Source organism: Podarcis liolepis, assembly GCF_965112155.1.
Source record: "Podarcis liolepis genome assembly, chromosome: 2".
NCBI lineage: Eukaryota > Metazoa > Chordata > Lepidosauria > Squamata > Lacertidae > Podarcis > Podarcis liolepis.
In genome coordinates, this window is record NC_139555.1 from 88315619 (window position 1) to 88333498 (window position 17880).

Below are 17880 nucleotides of genomic sequence, written 5' to 3' on the forward strand. Positions count from 1 at the left end.
TTCATCCAAGTCATTTATAAAGACGTTGAACAACAATGGGCCCAGGACAGAATCCTGTGGCTCCCACTTGTTACTTTTTTCCAGGATGATGAGAAGCCATCAGTGAGTATTCTTTGGGTTTGGTCAGTTAACCAACTACAAATCCACCTAACAGTAATCTTGTCCAGCCCACATTTTATCAGCTTCTCCACAAGAATATCATGGGGGACTTTGTCAAATGTCTTCAGTTTAGCTTTGAGGTCTTTAACAGTTATGTCACTGTTGTTGCTTCCCCACTCCTACATTTTTTACCCAAATGCTCTCAATCCACCTTGCATGTGCCAAGTCATGGATTTCTTCACAAGCGTACACTACACAAATGCTACCCCTCACCCCTTCCTATTTGGTCTATTCCTTTTGAATAGGTTATACCCCTCAATTTCTGCATTCCAGCCAAGTGTCTCATCCCACTAGGTTTCAGTAATGTTTATTAGCTCATATTTGCCATCCTGTATTAAGAGCTCAAATTCACCTTGCTTCCCATTCTCTGTGCAGTAGTCTAGAGACAAGTGAAGCCATGTGTCATTCCCTCCAGCTGTTTTCTTCTTATAGTTTCCTGCCGTTTGATAGGTTGCTATAGCACCACCTCCGTTTCCTGTGCATCAGTGAAGCTGCTATCCCCAGTACCAGCTGTTCTCCTGTCGTCTGTACTATTGTCTCCCTCCCCCTCAAGTTTTAGTTTAAATCTCTCCTGATCAGATTCACAAGATTCTTAGCAAGCACATTCTTGCCAGCCACCATAAGGTGCAATCCATCTCTTGCCAGAAGTCCTCCTTCAACAAAGTGGAGACCGTGGTACAAGAATTCAAACCTTTCCTGATTACACCACATGTGCAGCCAGTGGTTTACTTCCAGTTTTTTCCTTTCTCTTACTGGGCCACAACCTTCAGCAGGAAGGAAAACCAGAAAAAACACCTGAGCCCCAAGGCCCGTCAGCTACCCAGAGTCTCATAGTCCCTTGTTATACATCAAGGGTGTGTTGATACTAGCAGTATTGTTTGTACCCCCATGAGTCATCAGGAAAGGGTTGAGGTCAGTAGGCTCTATAAGACGTCTCGGTCACATCGTGAAACTTTGCATCTGAAAGACAGCACACCTCTTGTTAGCTCCGCACACTACTGTCTCAGTCCCCTTCAGTAGGGAATCACCATTACATCTCTCTTCCTCATCTGAGGAGTGACAGGAATTCTTCTGTACATTGTACCTTACATAGCTACCTTAAGTACTGAGGTCTTCAACTGCTCTCCTTGCTCCTCTGGTCCAGAATCAGTGTCCAAGATGGGGGCATGTAATCAATTTTGCAGCTCCAGTGACAGAGCATGGCTTCTGACAGTCCTGCTTCTGTATGTCCTATTCCTTCAGTCGTTTGTCTTATGCATTGGACAGTCTTCTCACTTCCCAGGGGCACCCCTCACTGCATTACTGTTCCAGGACAGTCCATTCTGCTCTATCAAGAAATTCCTCATCTTGCCCAACAACTCAAATATGAGTTACAGTATCTCTGCAGGTGTGAGTTTTCTTGGTTCAGGTGTAGTTTTGCACATTCTCAGGCAGAAAGACAAGCATGGCACAGATGTTGCAGGCACTGCAGCAGCTTTCTTGCCATCCATGTCACTTGGTCCTAGATCTTTCTTCTATGTGTTCAGTTTCATCCTTAGTAAGAAGACAGTATTATTACTAATAATTATTAATTAACTACTGCCAGGTTTTGTTTCATTATTGGAACTGTATTTTATGTTTACATCTCGCCAAAGAAATTATTCTTGCTTATTTGTGCACTGTGGATGGTGTGTGCAATGGGTGGAATCCAGTTGGTCCTTCTAGCACTGTTGTTCCAAAGGAGGCATCTGCTAATGGAGATGGGGAGGTCAGTTTCCTCCCCTCTATTGCAGTCCAGCATCCCCCTCCCTCAAAAGAAAACCCTGTTTTGGGACCCTTCAAAACAAAATTTCAGGGGGAATTGTGGGCTGTAGTGGGGAGAGAAAACATACAAAAATAGTCTCTTCTGCTGATCCACTTCTTCCTGGATCAGAAGTCTTTGCACTTGTGCAAATGCACCAATTGGATGTAGCCAATTCATATTCCATACTGATTAGCATTCTGAGTTGTCACACACATAAGATGTACATAAAATTTTTTACTTATTCTATACCCTTTTGTGGCTAAACTGTGCATATAACCTAGCAGTGGAGGGGAAACAACACTTTATGAAGTTATAAAATATGATTCTACTAAATTGTTAAATCTCACGTGATAAAATATTTCCATTTTTGTTATAGATTGTCACAGATCAGCAAACAGGGCAGAAAATCCAAATAGTAACAGCAGTGGACTCATCAGTCTCCCCAAAGCAGCAGTTTATATTGGCTAGTCCAGACGGAACAGGAACAGGGAAAGTGATATTGGCTGCACCTGAGGCTTCTAATACCAAGCAACTTATCTTTACCACCACAGATAACATTGTGCCAGGCAGAATACAGGTAAACATAGCAATTAAATAAGGGTATATGTGTCAGCCATTAAGCAAAGGAAACGTTACATAGCTTATTAAAAATAAAATGTTTGTTTCATGGGATGATATATGCAGCGAGTGTAAGATGTACACGTGAAACAAAAGTAATCATATTCACCACAATAAATAAATATGAATGCTAAACAAAAATAATTGTTTCTGAGAATGAGTTATGTGTTATATGTGGCAGAAGGTATATAGTTTTTCCTGGATTGTTATATACACTGATTCAATGGATATGCTTTATGGTCAGTTATAACATGTCTTGTTACAATCTGATTCATCTAAAAGGATTTACTGTTGAAGGATTGCTTGTTTTATCTGAAAAAAATGTAAGTGCTGCCACAGTTGAGGTGGCTACTGATCAGCTCCTCGCAGGGTTATTTACTTAATTATACAATAATTTATATCCTGCTTCTTCACTCAAAGTGGCTAACAAAATATAAAAACAAACACAATAATAAAACAAACCATAATTAAAACAGGTTACCAAAAAACTAAGACAAAAAGCAGCTTGAGAGAACAAGAGCAATGAGAGCCAGAACAATAAATAAATTAAATTAAGTAACAAGCAAGTCAAAGGTTTGAAAAAACATCTTCAAAATACTGGCAGAATGCAAATAGGATGTTATTTGGGGGCAGGGAGTTTCAGGTGCTGCCACAGAGAAAACTCTTGTACATTGTCACAGAACAGCTGGTCTTAAAGGATAGGGTAATTCACATGGGAAGAGTGGGTAGTTTGATTCTAAACTGTTTAGAGCTTTAAGAATAACTGGCACCTTGAATTGCACTCACAAATGAAGGGGCAGCCGGGGCAGCTGATACAGTAAGACACCAGTTTGCCCCATGAATTTTTTATTGGCAGCATTCAGCACCAATTGAATTGAATGGAATTTTTCAAGGGTAGCTCCACATAGAGCATGTTACAGTAGTCCAGTCAATATGCGACTAATGCATGTTGGACCAATGGTAGGTCTGACTACAGTAGTCCAGCCAATATGTGACTAATGCAGGTTGGACCAATGGTAGTAATGGGCAGAGCTGGCACACCAGCTGAAGCTGCACACAAAAGTACTGCAGGCCACTTGAACATATTGTAACAAGACCAGATCCAGAAGTACTCCTAGGCCTGATCTTAAGAGGAGTGCATCCTGCCCATAATAGACTGATATTTTATCCCTATACTAGTAGGCCTACTGGCTGATAGTACCTCTACCTTGTCCAGATTTAATTTCAGGCTAGTCACTCCAAACACCAATTCAACAGCTCTCCAGAAGGAGATGGCAATAAGATATAGAACAGAGTTATAAAAATTGCCTCCAGAAGATTGCCTTAAGGGCATGCTAGTCTGCAAGACTTTTGGCGTGATTAGAAATGTATGGAGCAAGCCTGCCATATGATGCTAGCCAGAAAACATTTAGTTGTGGAGCTGCCACTAATGTGATTTTTCTCTTTCCATTGGCCTGTTGTTAATCCAATATAAGGTTTATCACATTGTCTTCAAACCACGCCTGAACCTCTGTATCTTTTTCCCCTTTTTTCTCATTGTATTCATATTTATCCATTTCATTATTTTTCGAATCTCATTTTTTCTGCATTTTTGTTACTTACTCACTGCTGCTACTTCTGCATGGAATATCTCCCTTTCCAGAGTCTCCATACTTCCCCCCTTTCTTTCTTTGCAAAGTACCTAAAATCGTGTCATTACTTTCACTTTTCTTCTATGTTCACTTGAATGGGACTTCTTCTGATACAACTATGTTTAAAATATTTAGGCAGCTCCTTTTTCATTTAATTTGAAATGGAGAGTGGCACTGTAAGCCTTCTAAATATTTCATTTTAGATTGTGACTGACTCTGCCTCTGTGGAACGTTTGTTGGCTAAAACTGATGTCCAGCGACCCCAAGTAGTAGAATATTGTGTTGTCTGTGGAGACAAGGCATCAGGTATGTTCTGTAGGAGAATTATTAGATGCGGTGCAAGAAATTGACTGTGCTCACTGATGTCAAAAAATGGCACTTGTGGATTGTTAAACAGATGAATTTGATTCTAGAACATTGTTCTGGCAAAACAGCTCAAGCTAGATATTGCCCAGCAGAGTATAGTTCTATTCCACTTTCTCCTGAGAGTAAGTAGCAATATTATGAGGGCCTGGAGAAGAATAAGCTGCTACATGTCATAGGTGGTGTTGAGGAAGCTTCTGATTGATGACATGAATTGCCTGGCCACATTTGGGTGTGCCTGGCATAGCAACTTCACAACAGATGGAAGTTTAACATCAACCCCTAAGAGCTGTTATACATCTTGATCCTTATGCAAGCACAACTCAAGCTTACAATCCAAATATACAACCCTCAGAAAATACAGTATTTATCACCATCAGGGTAAGCCTGGGGATTATTCCAAATATACTCTCCTCTACTACTTTAACTTCAAATTCTAATATTTTGACGCTCCTACGTACATCACACCAGTTAGCAACAGAGACACAATAACAAGGCCATTCTTGTTTCCTGGGCTGAATGAAAGCATAGATAGCATTTTCTGCTTTCTGAATATCTGTGGGTAGATACATAAATTCAAAATCTGGCATAGGGCTAAGTTTTCATTTTTTTAATGCAGAATTCAGCATTAATGCCACTTCCGCTGTCCACCTTGTTTTAGTCAACTCATTGCTGCCTAACAATCATAGGAGGGACATTGTTTGAAGAAACAGCACCAAAAACTCATACCAAACAGCATTACCCCCCCCCCTAAGAGAAGTTTTCTCTTATTAATGGTTAATTTGTGCCATGCAACATGAGGACTCCTAATGCTGACACAAAATCAGGAGCGGCCAACATGGTGCAGGCACTCAGCCAGCAGCAGCATCACTGTTCTTTACCTAGACAGGGGTGAAAGGTCATTGGCAAGGTCAAGACTGCTTGGATGTATCAGTGCACCTGTGCAGCCCCAACCTGACCACCACTCTGCCCCACCCTTTAGGGTTGCTGCCATCAAGGGGCGCTGTGGCCCCTTCCTGCCATGTCAGCCACTCTTGCACAAAATTCAATGGCTAAATTGCTGACTAGGAGCCAGACAAATGCAGCATACATCATGCCATTCTTAAAGCCCTGATCTGTTTCTGGTCAAAGTTGAAAATATTGATGTAACCTTTAAGGTTATATGGTGAAGACTTTTTGCTTACAAGAAACCCACAGCTTATTAACTATAAATGCCTCAAATGTGGGACCAGGGTACTTTAAGGACCTGTTTCTCCCACATGAATCTGCCTCAATGTTACGATCATCCTCAGAGGCCCCTTTTCAAGTCTTCCACCCTGGCAAGGAGATTGGGCTTATAGCTGTGGTGCTCTGATCCACTTGGTACTGAGTCTGATGTGTTTCATTTGCCCATGATTTAGATTATGAGTTAAGCTGGCCCTACGCTGGCATATATTTAACTGTTCTGTGTTTTCTACTTTTAAACCTTGTTTTATTGTGTTTTGAATGCTGTTAGTTGGTCTGCCTTCAGGCTGAAAAGCTGGATAAGAAATATTCTAAATAAAATAAATGCTATGCGTAACCATTTTAGAACCATACTAGTACATCACTGATGGGTTTAAGCACAAAATACACCCCAGTCTAACTAACAGAATAGCATGAGACTTGTGTGTCTATGTGTGAAACCTGAAAATGCATGCAAATACTTGAGGATTTTCTTCTGATTGGAATACAATGCATATTAAAAATGTGAAAAAAACTGAAAAGCAAACCACAGCAACATCTGAACAAAGTACCCTGCATATTATAAAAATAGTTCTAAAATCCATCTTCCTGTCACATTAGTTGTATATTCTTAATTTCTGGCTTTTTTTAGGTCGTCACTATGGTGCTATCAGTTGTGAAGGATGCAAAGGCTTCTTTAAAAGGAGTGTGAGGAAAAATCTGACCTATAGTTGCCGTAGCAACCAGGACTGTATCATCAATAAACACCATCGGAATCGCTGCCAGTTTTGTCGGCTAAAAAAATGCCTTGAGATGGGAATGAAAATGGAATGTGAGTCTAAAATACACAGAGTGGTTCTTTGTCTATCAAGTGATAGATATGCATAGACAAACAGCCTGTTCTGTCAAGTATAGTTTAGAGGCTTGTGGGTAAAATCAATTTCTATTGTTCTTTTTTAAAATTTTATTATCCAAAATCAAAATTTATTTAATGTTTTATATTCTAAGCCATAGTTTTTGGATCATTTGCATTGTGAATGTTAGAAATAAGCATTAAATGACTTAAAATGTTTTTGTTACTTCAACCATGTAGCAGCAGTGGTTGAGGTTTGATAAAATTCCAATTACATTACAAAAATAGCTAAGATGCTATTCATAGTGAAAGGTGTATCTAAAGGTCAGATACCTTGAAAAATGGCAGTATGATAAGAAATAAGAAAACACAGGGCATGTTGTTAAGAAGCCACAGGGCATGAGATCCAGTAGCCTGACAGTACAACTAGGCAGAACATTGGAACACTACTAAGCAAGATGGCATGGCTTGACAGTGATGAGTAATGTCTAGGATGGACATGAAAGTTATACAATGGTAGAAGCAATGAGGTCACTCTTTACTGAATAGAAGCTGCTTTGTAGGTATCAATTATGCTTAATAATGCTGCCATGTCTGCAGGTATCCAGTCCTGGTTTAGGTATGATTCATAGTGCCAGAGTGCACGGAAACGCCGTTTACCTTCCCACCACAGTGGTACCTATTTATCTGCTTGCACTGGCGTGCTTTTGAACTGCTAGGTTGGCAGAACTGCTAGCTGGGGCAGAGCAACGGGAGTACACCCCGTTGCACAGATTTGAACCGCCAACCTTCCAGTCAGCAAGCTCAAGAGGCTCAGTGGTTTAGACCACAGTGCCACCAGTAATCAGCCATCTCCACATTTCTGAGATTGAACTATTGGATAGAACTATTGGGTAGAACTGGAACTGGTGCAAAGCATTCACTTTCACTGAACCAAATTGAGCTAAGACTACACAAGCTAAAGTCTCGCTTTAAGAATTTACATGTTTTACAAGTCTTTGAATGAATGATTTACTTTTAAAGCTCTGTATCTTTATGTGATTTAGCTGTACAGAGTGAAAGGAAGCCATTTGATGTACAACGTGAGAAGCCAACGAACTGTGCTGCTTCAACAGAAAAAATCTATATCAGAAAGGACTTGAGAAGTCCTCTAATAGCAACCCCAACTTTTGTAGCAGATAAAGATGGGGCTAGGTATGTGACAAATGAATCTTACTGAGGTGTATGTAATTCTGAGCTCTTTCAAAATCACAGAAATAGAAGATAGCATTTAAAACGTGACTCAATTGGTTTCTAATTAGTCTCTAGTTTTGAGATGGTTCTTTCTTGTGAGTTCAAATGCTATTATAATGTCTCAGTATGGAACTTCCCATACTTACTTGGATACTACCTGTTTTAAGTCATGATGTTAATAAGAAAATATAGCTTCTTAATCTTATTATAAAGGACACAGTACAGCTTAATGTATGACAGAACCTTGCCTCAAAGGATTTGTACTGTTCAGGCGGAAATGAGGCTGTGATATTGTAAACTCCCTGAGACAAAGACTTGTCATGTGCTCATCTTTGTTGTATCATGCAAAATGAAAGGGCCTCTCTTTCACAGAAGGAGTTGTGATCCAGCAAAGGCTCTTGCTGGAGCAAGTGGGGAAGTGATTTTTACTCTTCCTTCTGCAGTCTCCCTCCCAAATAGCCACTCACCCTGTTCCAGAAAGATCCCCTAAACTTCTAGTCCACATTTGGGGGGGGGCGGCATACAAGGTAGAGGATAAATTGGTAAAAATAGTTCTACAGCTTCCCAGCAATGTGGCCATTGCATGAGTGGAGTTCTGCTTACAGGATATCTGGGTCCAAGTCCTAAAGTGTTTACCTGTCTATAGGAGAATAGCCAATATTCACATTTTAAATCAGAGGTGACTAACCTGTGGCCCTCAAGATGTTGTTGCATGACAACTCAAGTCATCCCTGGCTGGGGCTGACAGGAATTGGCTTCTAACAATATCTGGAGTGCCATGGATTAGCTATCCTGCTTTCAAACTTGAAGATACTTTGATAGAGAAATCTATCAAAACCGAAAGGCATACCACTACTTTTAATTATCTGAAAGGGAAATGGTGTGGTTCTTTAATAATAGATTATTACTCATGCTTCCCTTTTTTGAACAGATCAGCTGGCCTTCTTGATTCAGGGATGCTTGTGAATATTCAGCAGCCGCTAATAAGAGAAGATGGTACAGTTCTCCTGGCTACAGATTCCAAGGTATCTTCCGTAGATTTCACTGTACAGTCCATACGTTGTTGCTTGAATAAGGTGCTTTCTGTGCAGATATATATGAATACATCATTCCTCACAAGGAGCACAGCTCAGTAAAACTATTGAAGGATGATTGTGTGAAGTAGAGCATATCCCAGCAATGATGAAAAAAGACTTGGCTCAATCAACTGGCCAATTTATATTTTGTTTATTTTTTTCTTTTTTCTTTTTCAATGTAGTTTTAAATTGATTTTCTCTCCATTGCCATGTTGGGAAAGTGGCATATTGGTTTTAATAAATAAGTTTACTTAACACATATTCTTTACATATATATATATATATTTCTTTTGTAGGCTGAGACAAGCCAGGGTGCCTTGGGGACGCTAGCAAATGTTGTAACTTCACTTGCCAGTCTCAACGAGTCGCTTAATAATGGAGACACTTCTGAAATTCCACAAGAAGACCAATCTGCAAGTGAGATCACTCGGTAGGTACTTCATATTAAAAACTTACTTATCTCCCAGTCCATTATATGTAGTTAGTTAACTGAATAAACTAGAGCAGCAGCATGCCAGGCTATGGATAATAGGCAATGCCTTATATTAAAGCATCACTGTCAAGTTCTATATTTAGATTCTGTCATCAACTAGCATAACTTTAATTACTCTGTTTAGCATTTCAGGGAATGGGTTATAAATAGCAAGATAACAGAATGCTGCTGTGAAGATACTATGATAGTGAAGGGATTTTCTATTAAACTATTTATAATTTGATGTTTTCTAGTCATGGGATTCTACTACAGAGACTCTCTTTAAGTTTGTAATGGATACAAGTGTGACCTAGAACAAAAACTTTCAGTGTGGAATGCTTCTATTCAGAGTTCCAGCCATTTTGTTTCATTTCATTCACTAACAATGTTCAGTCTTTTCTTGGATTGTCTGGAAAGTGGGGGTGGGGAATTCAGCCCTTGGAGTTCTTATACCTCCCTTTTGTGTGTAGAAGTTGCCATTTTGGTAACGAAAGGATAAGTACTCAGTGGCCTGGTTCGCATGTCACGGTAAGCCAAACTATGGGTTACCAGGACCACACCAAAAATAAAACTGACATCATAATGCCATTATACAAATCTGTGGTGTGACCTCACTTGGAATACTGTGTACCGTTCTAGTTGACTCAAAAAGGGTATTGTGAAATTGGAAAAGGTTCAGAAAAGGACACACTTGAACCTTGTGGGGATCCTATGAAGTTGAACATTGGAAGATTCAGAACAGTTAAAAGAATTACTTCTTCACGCAGCACATAGTTCAACTCTGGAACTCGCTCCCCAGGAGGCAGTGATGACCACCAACCTATGTGGCTGTAAAAACGAATTAGACAGGAGGAGAGGGATTATCAATGGCCACTATCAGTGATGGCTATATTTGGCCTCCAAAACTGGAGGCAGTAGTGCTTCTGAAAACTGGTTGCTGGAAGCAACAGGAAGGGATAATGCTCTTGTGCTTGAATCCTTCTTTCCCACAGGCATTTGCCCACTAGATGGGTCGTTGGCCTGATCCAGCTGGCTCTTCTTATGTGGGCTCCTGAAGAGGAACTTGCAGCTGCTTTGCTCCTTCCTGGACTTTTTTATTGCTGCACTGAGCTAAGCCAACCTGTGGCTTGCTGTGTTGCTTGAATAAATCTTGACTATAGTTCTTCAGTGGTGAGGAAACAGCTTGACCATGAGCGTATATTCAGACAACACATTAAGCCAACCTTTGGTTCAGCTCGGCACCGCAAAAGAATAATAAAAAAAATGCAGCTGCAAGTTTCTCTTTGGGAACCCACACATTTGCACAGCCCTGGTAACTATAGTTTGGCTCACCATGCATGACATGTTAAGAAGGCCAGATAATTAATTCACTATTGATACATATGTATCTGTGTACAGAAGTATAAGTGACATTATGTTTTAATAGACTTACTCTTCTTTGCAGTGCATTTGATACTTTGGCTAAAGCACTTACCACAGATGGAGCAACAGCTCAGAATCTGGCAGATGGGATGGATCCTACAGGTGGTGGGAACATTCATGTAATCAGTAGGGATCAGTCTACGCCAATCATTGAAGTTGAAGGACCCCTCCTTACAGATACTCATGTGACATTTAAGGTGTGTGTGTTCCCTTAATTTATTTGGGCAAATATCCCAAGAAGCTCTAAAAAAAAAACCACAACGACTTTTAACAAGCAAAAATAAGTCAGTGAAGATCATCTTCACTTCCCATGCTGTCTGTTTTCCTTGAGAGTTAACTATTTCGTTGGAATCTCTTCAGCTGATGCCCATATTGCAACTTATAAAGGAGGGAGCAATGGGTTACCCCTTAAACCCCAATGGTAAATTAAATACATGTGACCACACATGCTTTCTGGCAGCTACTGAAGTTTTTTGATTGAAAAAGTTCTCCAGCTTCGTAAAATTTGAGAGCAGGACACATTACTTGACTATAAAATGGAAGAGTTTTGTGACTATGTACCAAATGCCACACATCTGTAAAATACAAAAATGAATTCACAATATATGTGTAAATTTCAGACTTTTCAAATTGCTAATAGTTTTATGCATTGTACCTGAGTTACTCTATATTCACAGTCTTGAAGTGTTACCCCTAACTGTATTGCAGACCCTAATTTAAATTCAAACCAATTCTTTCTGAATACAAAGTGTGGCTTCATTTGAGCTGTCATTTTAATGGGGCAGACTTTGTATTAAGATAGCTGGATTAAACTGTTACAGAGTTTGAATGTTTAAAGAATTAACACTATAACTTATAAAGGCATATGGTATATTTATGGTCCTATAACAAAAGGCTCTGAACATGTTCTGTATCCAAAACGCATCTATTAATGATTTTTGAAAGAATTGATGAAAATGGGCTTTTATACATGTACATTTCTGTTCTCTTACAGTTAACCATGCCAAGCCCAATGCCAGAGTATCTGAATGTGCATTACATTTGTGAGTCAGCATCCCGCTTACTTTTTCTTTCCATGCACTGGGCTAGATCCATACCTGCTTTTCAAGCACTAGGGTGAGCAGATGATTTCTTTTTAATTTTTTACATAAGGAATTGGAGGGATCTTCTCAATCTAAACTAGCTGTGAAGAATGAAATTATCACACATCAAATGGCGCCTCACTCTTCCACCTGTCAGACTCCTGACTCTTCCATGTCCCCACTTAGTTCTCACTAGACTCAACTCAATCTTTTCCATCTCCTTATATATCCCAGTCTCTATTTCCCCTTCGTACCAAAGCCTTTCCAACATCCCATATTCCTTTCACCCTTATTTTGTTATTGGTGCACGTGCTTCTGGGTTATGAAGCTGGCTTGCTGAAACTAATTATTTGTTAAACTACAACCCCAAATTCAGATGCAACAATATACAGAGCTGAAGGAAAAGCTAAATAAAGGTTTCCAGTGACCTCCTGGAAAAAAGAGAGGAGGGGAAAGTGCAATCCCTATGAGGCTAGGTTCATGAACACTGTGCTAATCCAAGGTTGCCAATATTTTTATACCCATGGGTACATTTGGATTTCTGAGCAAGTGCTGGGGGTGCCACCCCTCCTAATCACACACAGACGAGAAAGAAAGTACCTATATGCACACTTTAGAATTGACCTGAACCTTGGAAAGCTCATAGAGATGAAAGAGGAAATGGAAATATGCAAGTTCCTCGTTCAGCCCTCTTCAAGGAAGAAGAGGTAACAACCCTCACCATCTCATGACCAAGGGGACAGTGAATGGGAGGTGGCGGCTCAGAAGCTTCTCAGGCACCAAGGAAGACCTCCTGGGCACCACATTAGCGGCCTCTTGTGTAAACCATGGTTTAGTGTGAAATCCTAATGCGGCTATCAATTTCAGTTAAACCATCAGAAAATCTTACACAGATCCTATTGTGTATTTTGCTAGACTATTTTATGTCTATTGTGGGAGGGAGCTTAAGCAGTTCAGAGTAACCAGCACATTATCTTTAAATAAGGGTTCTACAGTTTTCTTTCTGTAATCAAGATTCTACTGACTTTTTATCGTGTTTTGAAGATTTCCGTAGAACCTGGGTACATTTTGGCACCGGCTATGAAGTAGTGTATTGCGTAACTGCTGATATTTTGTTTGTCAGATATTTTGCCTGTGACTTCTTTTCTCCCTCTCTTGATTCTGTGGTTTTTTCTTAACTGTAAGTTTGTATGTAACATTACATTTTCTGTGTTGCTATTCAGCATGGAGACTACCAAGATGGGGGTAGGATCTCAAAAAATGTTTCGAATGAGGGGAGCAAGCAAGGGACTTTGTAAGCAGCGGCCATATTGTCCATTTTTCAGGACAATTTTTCTTCCAGCTGTAACTGTTTTTTGAATGGGAACATTTGCCCTCCTACAAGCTAACACAAATCCCACCATTCTTTTCAGCATAGCAACACGAGCCAGTCAAACATTGCATGTAATACTGTTGCATAAAATAAACTTACCTACAATAAAATCCTAATGGAGCCAGTGTGAGAGCCAGTGTGGTATAGTGGTTAAGAGCGATAGACCCATAATCTGGGGAACCGGGTTCGCGTCTCCGCTCCTCCACATGCAGCTGCTGGGTGACCTTGAGCCAGTCACACTTCTCTGAAGTCTCTCAGCCCCACTCACCTCACACAGTGTTTGTTGTGGGGGAGAAAGGGAAAGGAGAATGTTAGCCACTTTGAGACTCCTTCGGGTAGTGATAAAGCGGGATATCAAATCCAAACTCTTCTTCTTCTAATGTTCAGTAGTTACAAAAAAGAATTATAATCTATGCAGAAAAATGATACTGATAAATCTTACTATATTTATTTGCCTTTGCACCTTTAGGCAGGACTGTAATACAAGCCTCGTCCGTGCATGCTGGAATGAACTGTTTACTTTAGGCCTTGCACAATGTGCACAGGTGATGAGCTTGTCAACTATTCTGGCAGCCATTGTCAACCATCTACAGAACAGCATACAGGAAGGTATGTGTGGCTATTTTTTAAAGCTGTGATTCTAAGCACAGTTAACAAGTTGTAATCATGGCATTAGGACTTGCCTTCCAAGTATATGTGTATAGAATCTAGGGGCTAAAAGCATCTGTTGGGTGGGAATAAAAATTTTACTAAGTTGTTTCTAGAAAAAATGTTTCACCAACAACAAGACATGGATCACACATGTTGGGTTGTACATTCAGCTGCTACATAGTGGTTGATGAGGAAACCTTGCCCACTCAGCAAGGCAGAGGGGAATACACCAACCACTGTAATATTTATTCTCTTGTGCACATATTTGTTTTCTGTCATAAAGGTTTCCTTGAAGAATTTACTGATTTTCATAGTAGATTTATGAAACCAAATCAAATAGTTCTTCAGAAAAACACAAGAGTCCTTTGGCTTTTTTGTGTTTATTTTTAAAATTATAGGCAGAAGTTTTAAATGGAGCTCTAAATGTGGAACAATGATTGTAGCCTATTTAATAGGCACTTGACAGTAACAATTACTGTATGAAAGCCAATGAATAGCCACTTAACTGTACTAGAAAAACTATCTAAGAAACAACAGTGTCATGCATGAATTTTGGCTTAATTCTTTCCAAAGAGAATAGGTACCAGTTGGAGAGTACCTACTGGATGTAGAGATTCTGAACTGTGGAATACCTTACATGGTTTGCAAAAAAAAAAAGGTCAATGTTTAGTAATAAACATGAGTAAAATGTACATCTGGAAATCCATACCTTTCTGTTCTTGCCTACTTTCATTTCTGGATATAGCAGAGTCTGTCCCAAGAGTGCTGCCTTTGCCCAGCAGATAACAGAAATATCAGTTGTTGTACAAAAACCATCTGCTAGAACCGTAATACTATATTACTAAGTTGCAGGCTCATGTATCTACAGGAGAACTTTTTAGTATGATGGGTTTGGTTTTGGCTGTCTTGTTGTGCTTGTTATGGGTCTAGAAAAATAAAGTTAGCAGTTACCAGCATTTACTGATTTAATTTGTTAAATCCTTTCAAACTTAATTATAATAGGCAGGTTCCGCCCCCAAGCAAAGCCCTCAAAAACAACAGAACTGATGTAGTTCCTCTGGGCAAGGAAAGAGGCAGGATATTCAGAGGCCATGGAGAGGTAGGTGCCCTACGTTTGATTAAGTGTAGGGCTGTAAGATTTTCCAGCATCCCAGATTTGTGGAAAGAACAGGCACAGTGAAATTGCTGGCCTCGTGGAAAGCAAAGGATCACAGTAGATAAGAGAGCTTGCTGCAACTGTATGGTTGTAGTGCACTGCCTTTTGAGTTAAACCAATTTTTGAAGGCCATGGATAGATAGAGTAATTAAAGCAATGTTTCTTGCCCCAAGATTTGGGGTGTAGGTTAGATTAAACAGCAAGATCATTGCTATTCTTTGATCAAGAGAAAAGGACAACTTGCAGCCTGCTATTTGTGCAATGTTTAACAAACGTAGATTAAAGGTTTTCAATATGGTGGCAGAAGAGTCATAAATATCTACAGTTATTACCAACATAGGCCAAGGAAAATATTTAGGTAATAGTGAACTTTGCTTATTTTATATATAGGTCATGCAGCATGCAGTTCTTAACAGAGGAAAATGGGGAACTAGTTCTTGAATGGCAACTTTCTGTTCAGAATCTTTTTCTACAAATGGCAACTGCTCTTTTGCATTGACTTGCATAAATGCAAATGTTGCAATATAAAGACCAAAAAAATGCCTCATACTGAGAAGGAATCATTCCACAAACCTTTACAATTTAAAGTCCCCAACATTATACCTATCATCTAAAGAAAAATGTCAAGTGCTCTTAAATTCTGATAAATTACAACAAAGATTGGATTTTCCTCAATCATTTTAAGAAAAAATTGAAAATAGCATGAAGGAGTCAACAGTCTTGAAATGTTATCACACCCATTCCATCTTTCCCCCTTACATGCTTCAGCCTGGCACCAATTCTATAGTTTCCCAACTAGAACCACCTCCTTACCTTGTACACTGCTTCAGCAATTTTTCGATTGTCTGCACTGTTAACAAAATAGCAAGGGGTAAGTTTCTGGCATATGGAGGAGAGTTATAGAAACATTCAATTAAATCTATGAAGCTTTCAAAAGATGAGGGTAAGCTGCTGATTCCAGTCTGCTAGATAAAGCATATATTTCTAATTAAGCATTTATAGAGGGAAACTGTCAGTCATTATTACATTAAGCTTTGTCTTTCAAATAACTAGTCACTTAGGTCTCCAGTGAACATTTGGTCATATTCCAAAGCCTCTGTAATTCAGTACATATGGAAGCTTCTGGTTTACAAATTAAAACTCACTGAGTAACCAGACATGTGGAAAAAAGAATGAAATTTAGCAGTTTGATACATTTTTCCATGAAAGACTGCATACGTTTGAACAGTTTAAAACTGGTTGTCATCTGAAAAAGTCTAGATAGTTAGTTGACTTACAGTTTTGCGCTCTGTTAAGAGAATGTGTAATGTCTACTTGTAGATAAACTTTCCGGAGACCGAATAAAACAAGTGATGGAACACATCTGGAAGCTTCAGGAGTTCTGTAATAGCATGGCTAAGCTTGATATTGATGGATATGAATATGCTTACCTTAAAGCTATAGTCCTCTTTAGTCCTGGTAAGGCATTTGGTAATTATTCCCTTCTCTTAAATTCTGTTTTGGTGCTCAATTTACAAGAGGGTAATACTCTGACACCAGTTAAATCCAATGCTGAAGAAAATGCTACGAATGAAGGTACTTCATAATATAGTTCAATTAACTGACATATTTTTGCTTATTTTTCCTTTTGGTTTTATTGGAATTTACTTATGTTTAATATCAAAGTATTAGCCAGACGCGTGCTTAAAAGCTATATCATCAATCCACCCTTTTGCTGTCCACATCTGGAATAACCCCAGCAGCATGAAATACTAAGTAATACACTTGAGGATAACCCTAAAGCAGACAGTGTAAGGCTGGTGGATTGCAACCAGTCTGCTACAGTTTTTCTACAGCCTGCACACCACTTGTGCCAACTTAGGCTTTCCAGGAGGAAACATTAATAGTGTGGGATGCAGTCTGCAGAGACATAATAATAATAATAATAATAATAATAATAATAATAATAATAATAATAATAATTTATTATTTATACCCCGCCCATCTGGCTGGGCCTCCCCAGCCACTCTGGGCGGCTTCCAAAAGAATATTAAAATACTATAATACATCAAACATTAAAAGCTTCCCGAAACAGGGCTGCCTTCAGATGTCTTCTAAAAGCCTGGTAGTTGTTGTTCTCTTTGATATCTGGTGGGAGGGTGTTCCACAGGGAAGGCGCCACTACCGAGAAGGCCCTCTGCCTGGTTCCCTGTAACTTGGCTTCTCGCAGTGAGGGAACCGCCAGAAGGCCCTCGGTGCTGGACCTCAGTGTCCGGGTAGAATGATGGAGGTGGAGACGCTCCTTCAGGTATACTGGACCGAGGCCGCTTAGGGCTTTAAAGGTCAGCACCAACACTTTGAATTGTGCTTGGAAACATTACCTGTCCTTGTGTCAGAAGAAATACTTGATGACAAAACTGGCCCTCCGCTGTTGATTTTGAGTAAAGAGCTGAATTGTGCAGGACATCTAAAGTTTGGGAGAAGGCTTTGTTTGCAAAGCTGACAATGTTTTGTATTGGATGTGGAATATTAACAGAAATATGTCTGGTATCTTTTAATTTTAAAAATTATAAAGGAAAATGCTATTACCTATTACAGCCAACTTACAATAAATTTGTACTGTTTAAGAAGCAAATTAACAGTGCAGTCATCTCCTAATATTTAACTCTGTAATTTGTCTCCCAGTTTCATGTATAGTAATCATTTCTTATCTTGAAGAGACTTTAGTGTGAAGAATATTAAATATTTTTGTGTTTTTAGTCTACTGTATATTTTCATTCGGGACGCGGATGGCACTGTGGGTTAAACCACAGAACCTAGGACTTGC

General features: G+C 39.5%; 1 protein-coding gene across 7 annotated transcripts in view; it reads left to right on the forward strand.

Annotated features, from left to right (window-relative positions):
• The window catches only part of NR2C2 (nuclear receptor subfamily 2 group C member 2), a 42256-nt gene that overhangs the window by 14794 nt on the left and 9582 nt on the right, over positions 1–17880 (forward strand). For 4 of the 7 annotated variants that reach the window (XM_083492186.1, XM_083492184.1, XM_083492185.1 and 1 more), the window contains 10 exons: positions 2319–2519; positions 4395–4497; positions 6410–6589; positions 7657–7804; positions 8775–8868; positions 9216–9349; positions 10836–11010; positions 11808–11929; positions 13737–13876; positions 16395–16532. In XM_083492186.1, the coding sequence (XP_083348312.1) occupies positions 2319–2519; positions 4395–4497; positions 6410–6589; positions 7657–7804; positions 8775–8868; positions 9216–9349; positions 10836–11010; positions 11808–11929; positions 13737–13876; positions 16395–16532 (1435 nt within the window). Of the gene's footprint in view, positions 1–2318; positions 2520–4394; positions 4498–6409; positions 6590–7656; positions 7805–8774; positions 8869–9215; positions 9350–10835; positions 11011–11807; positions 11930–13736; positions 13877–14920; positions 15018–16394; positions 16533–17880 lie in introns of all 7 variants that reach the window. The other 3 variants (XR_014523035.1, XM_083492187.1, XM_083492188.1) reach the window with 3 other exon arrangements.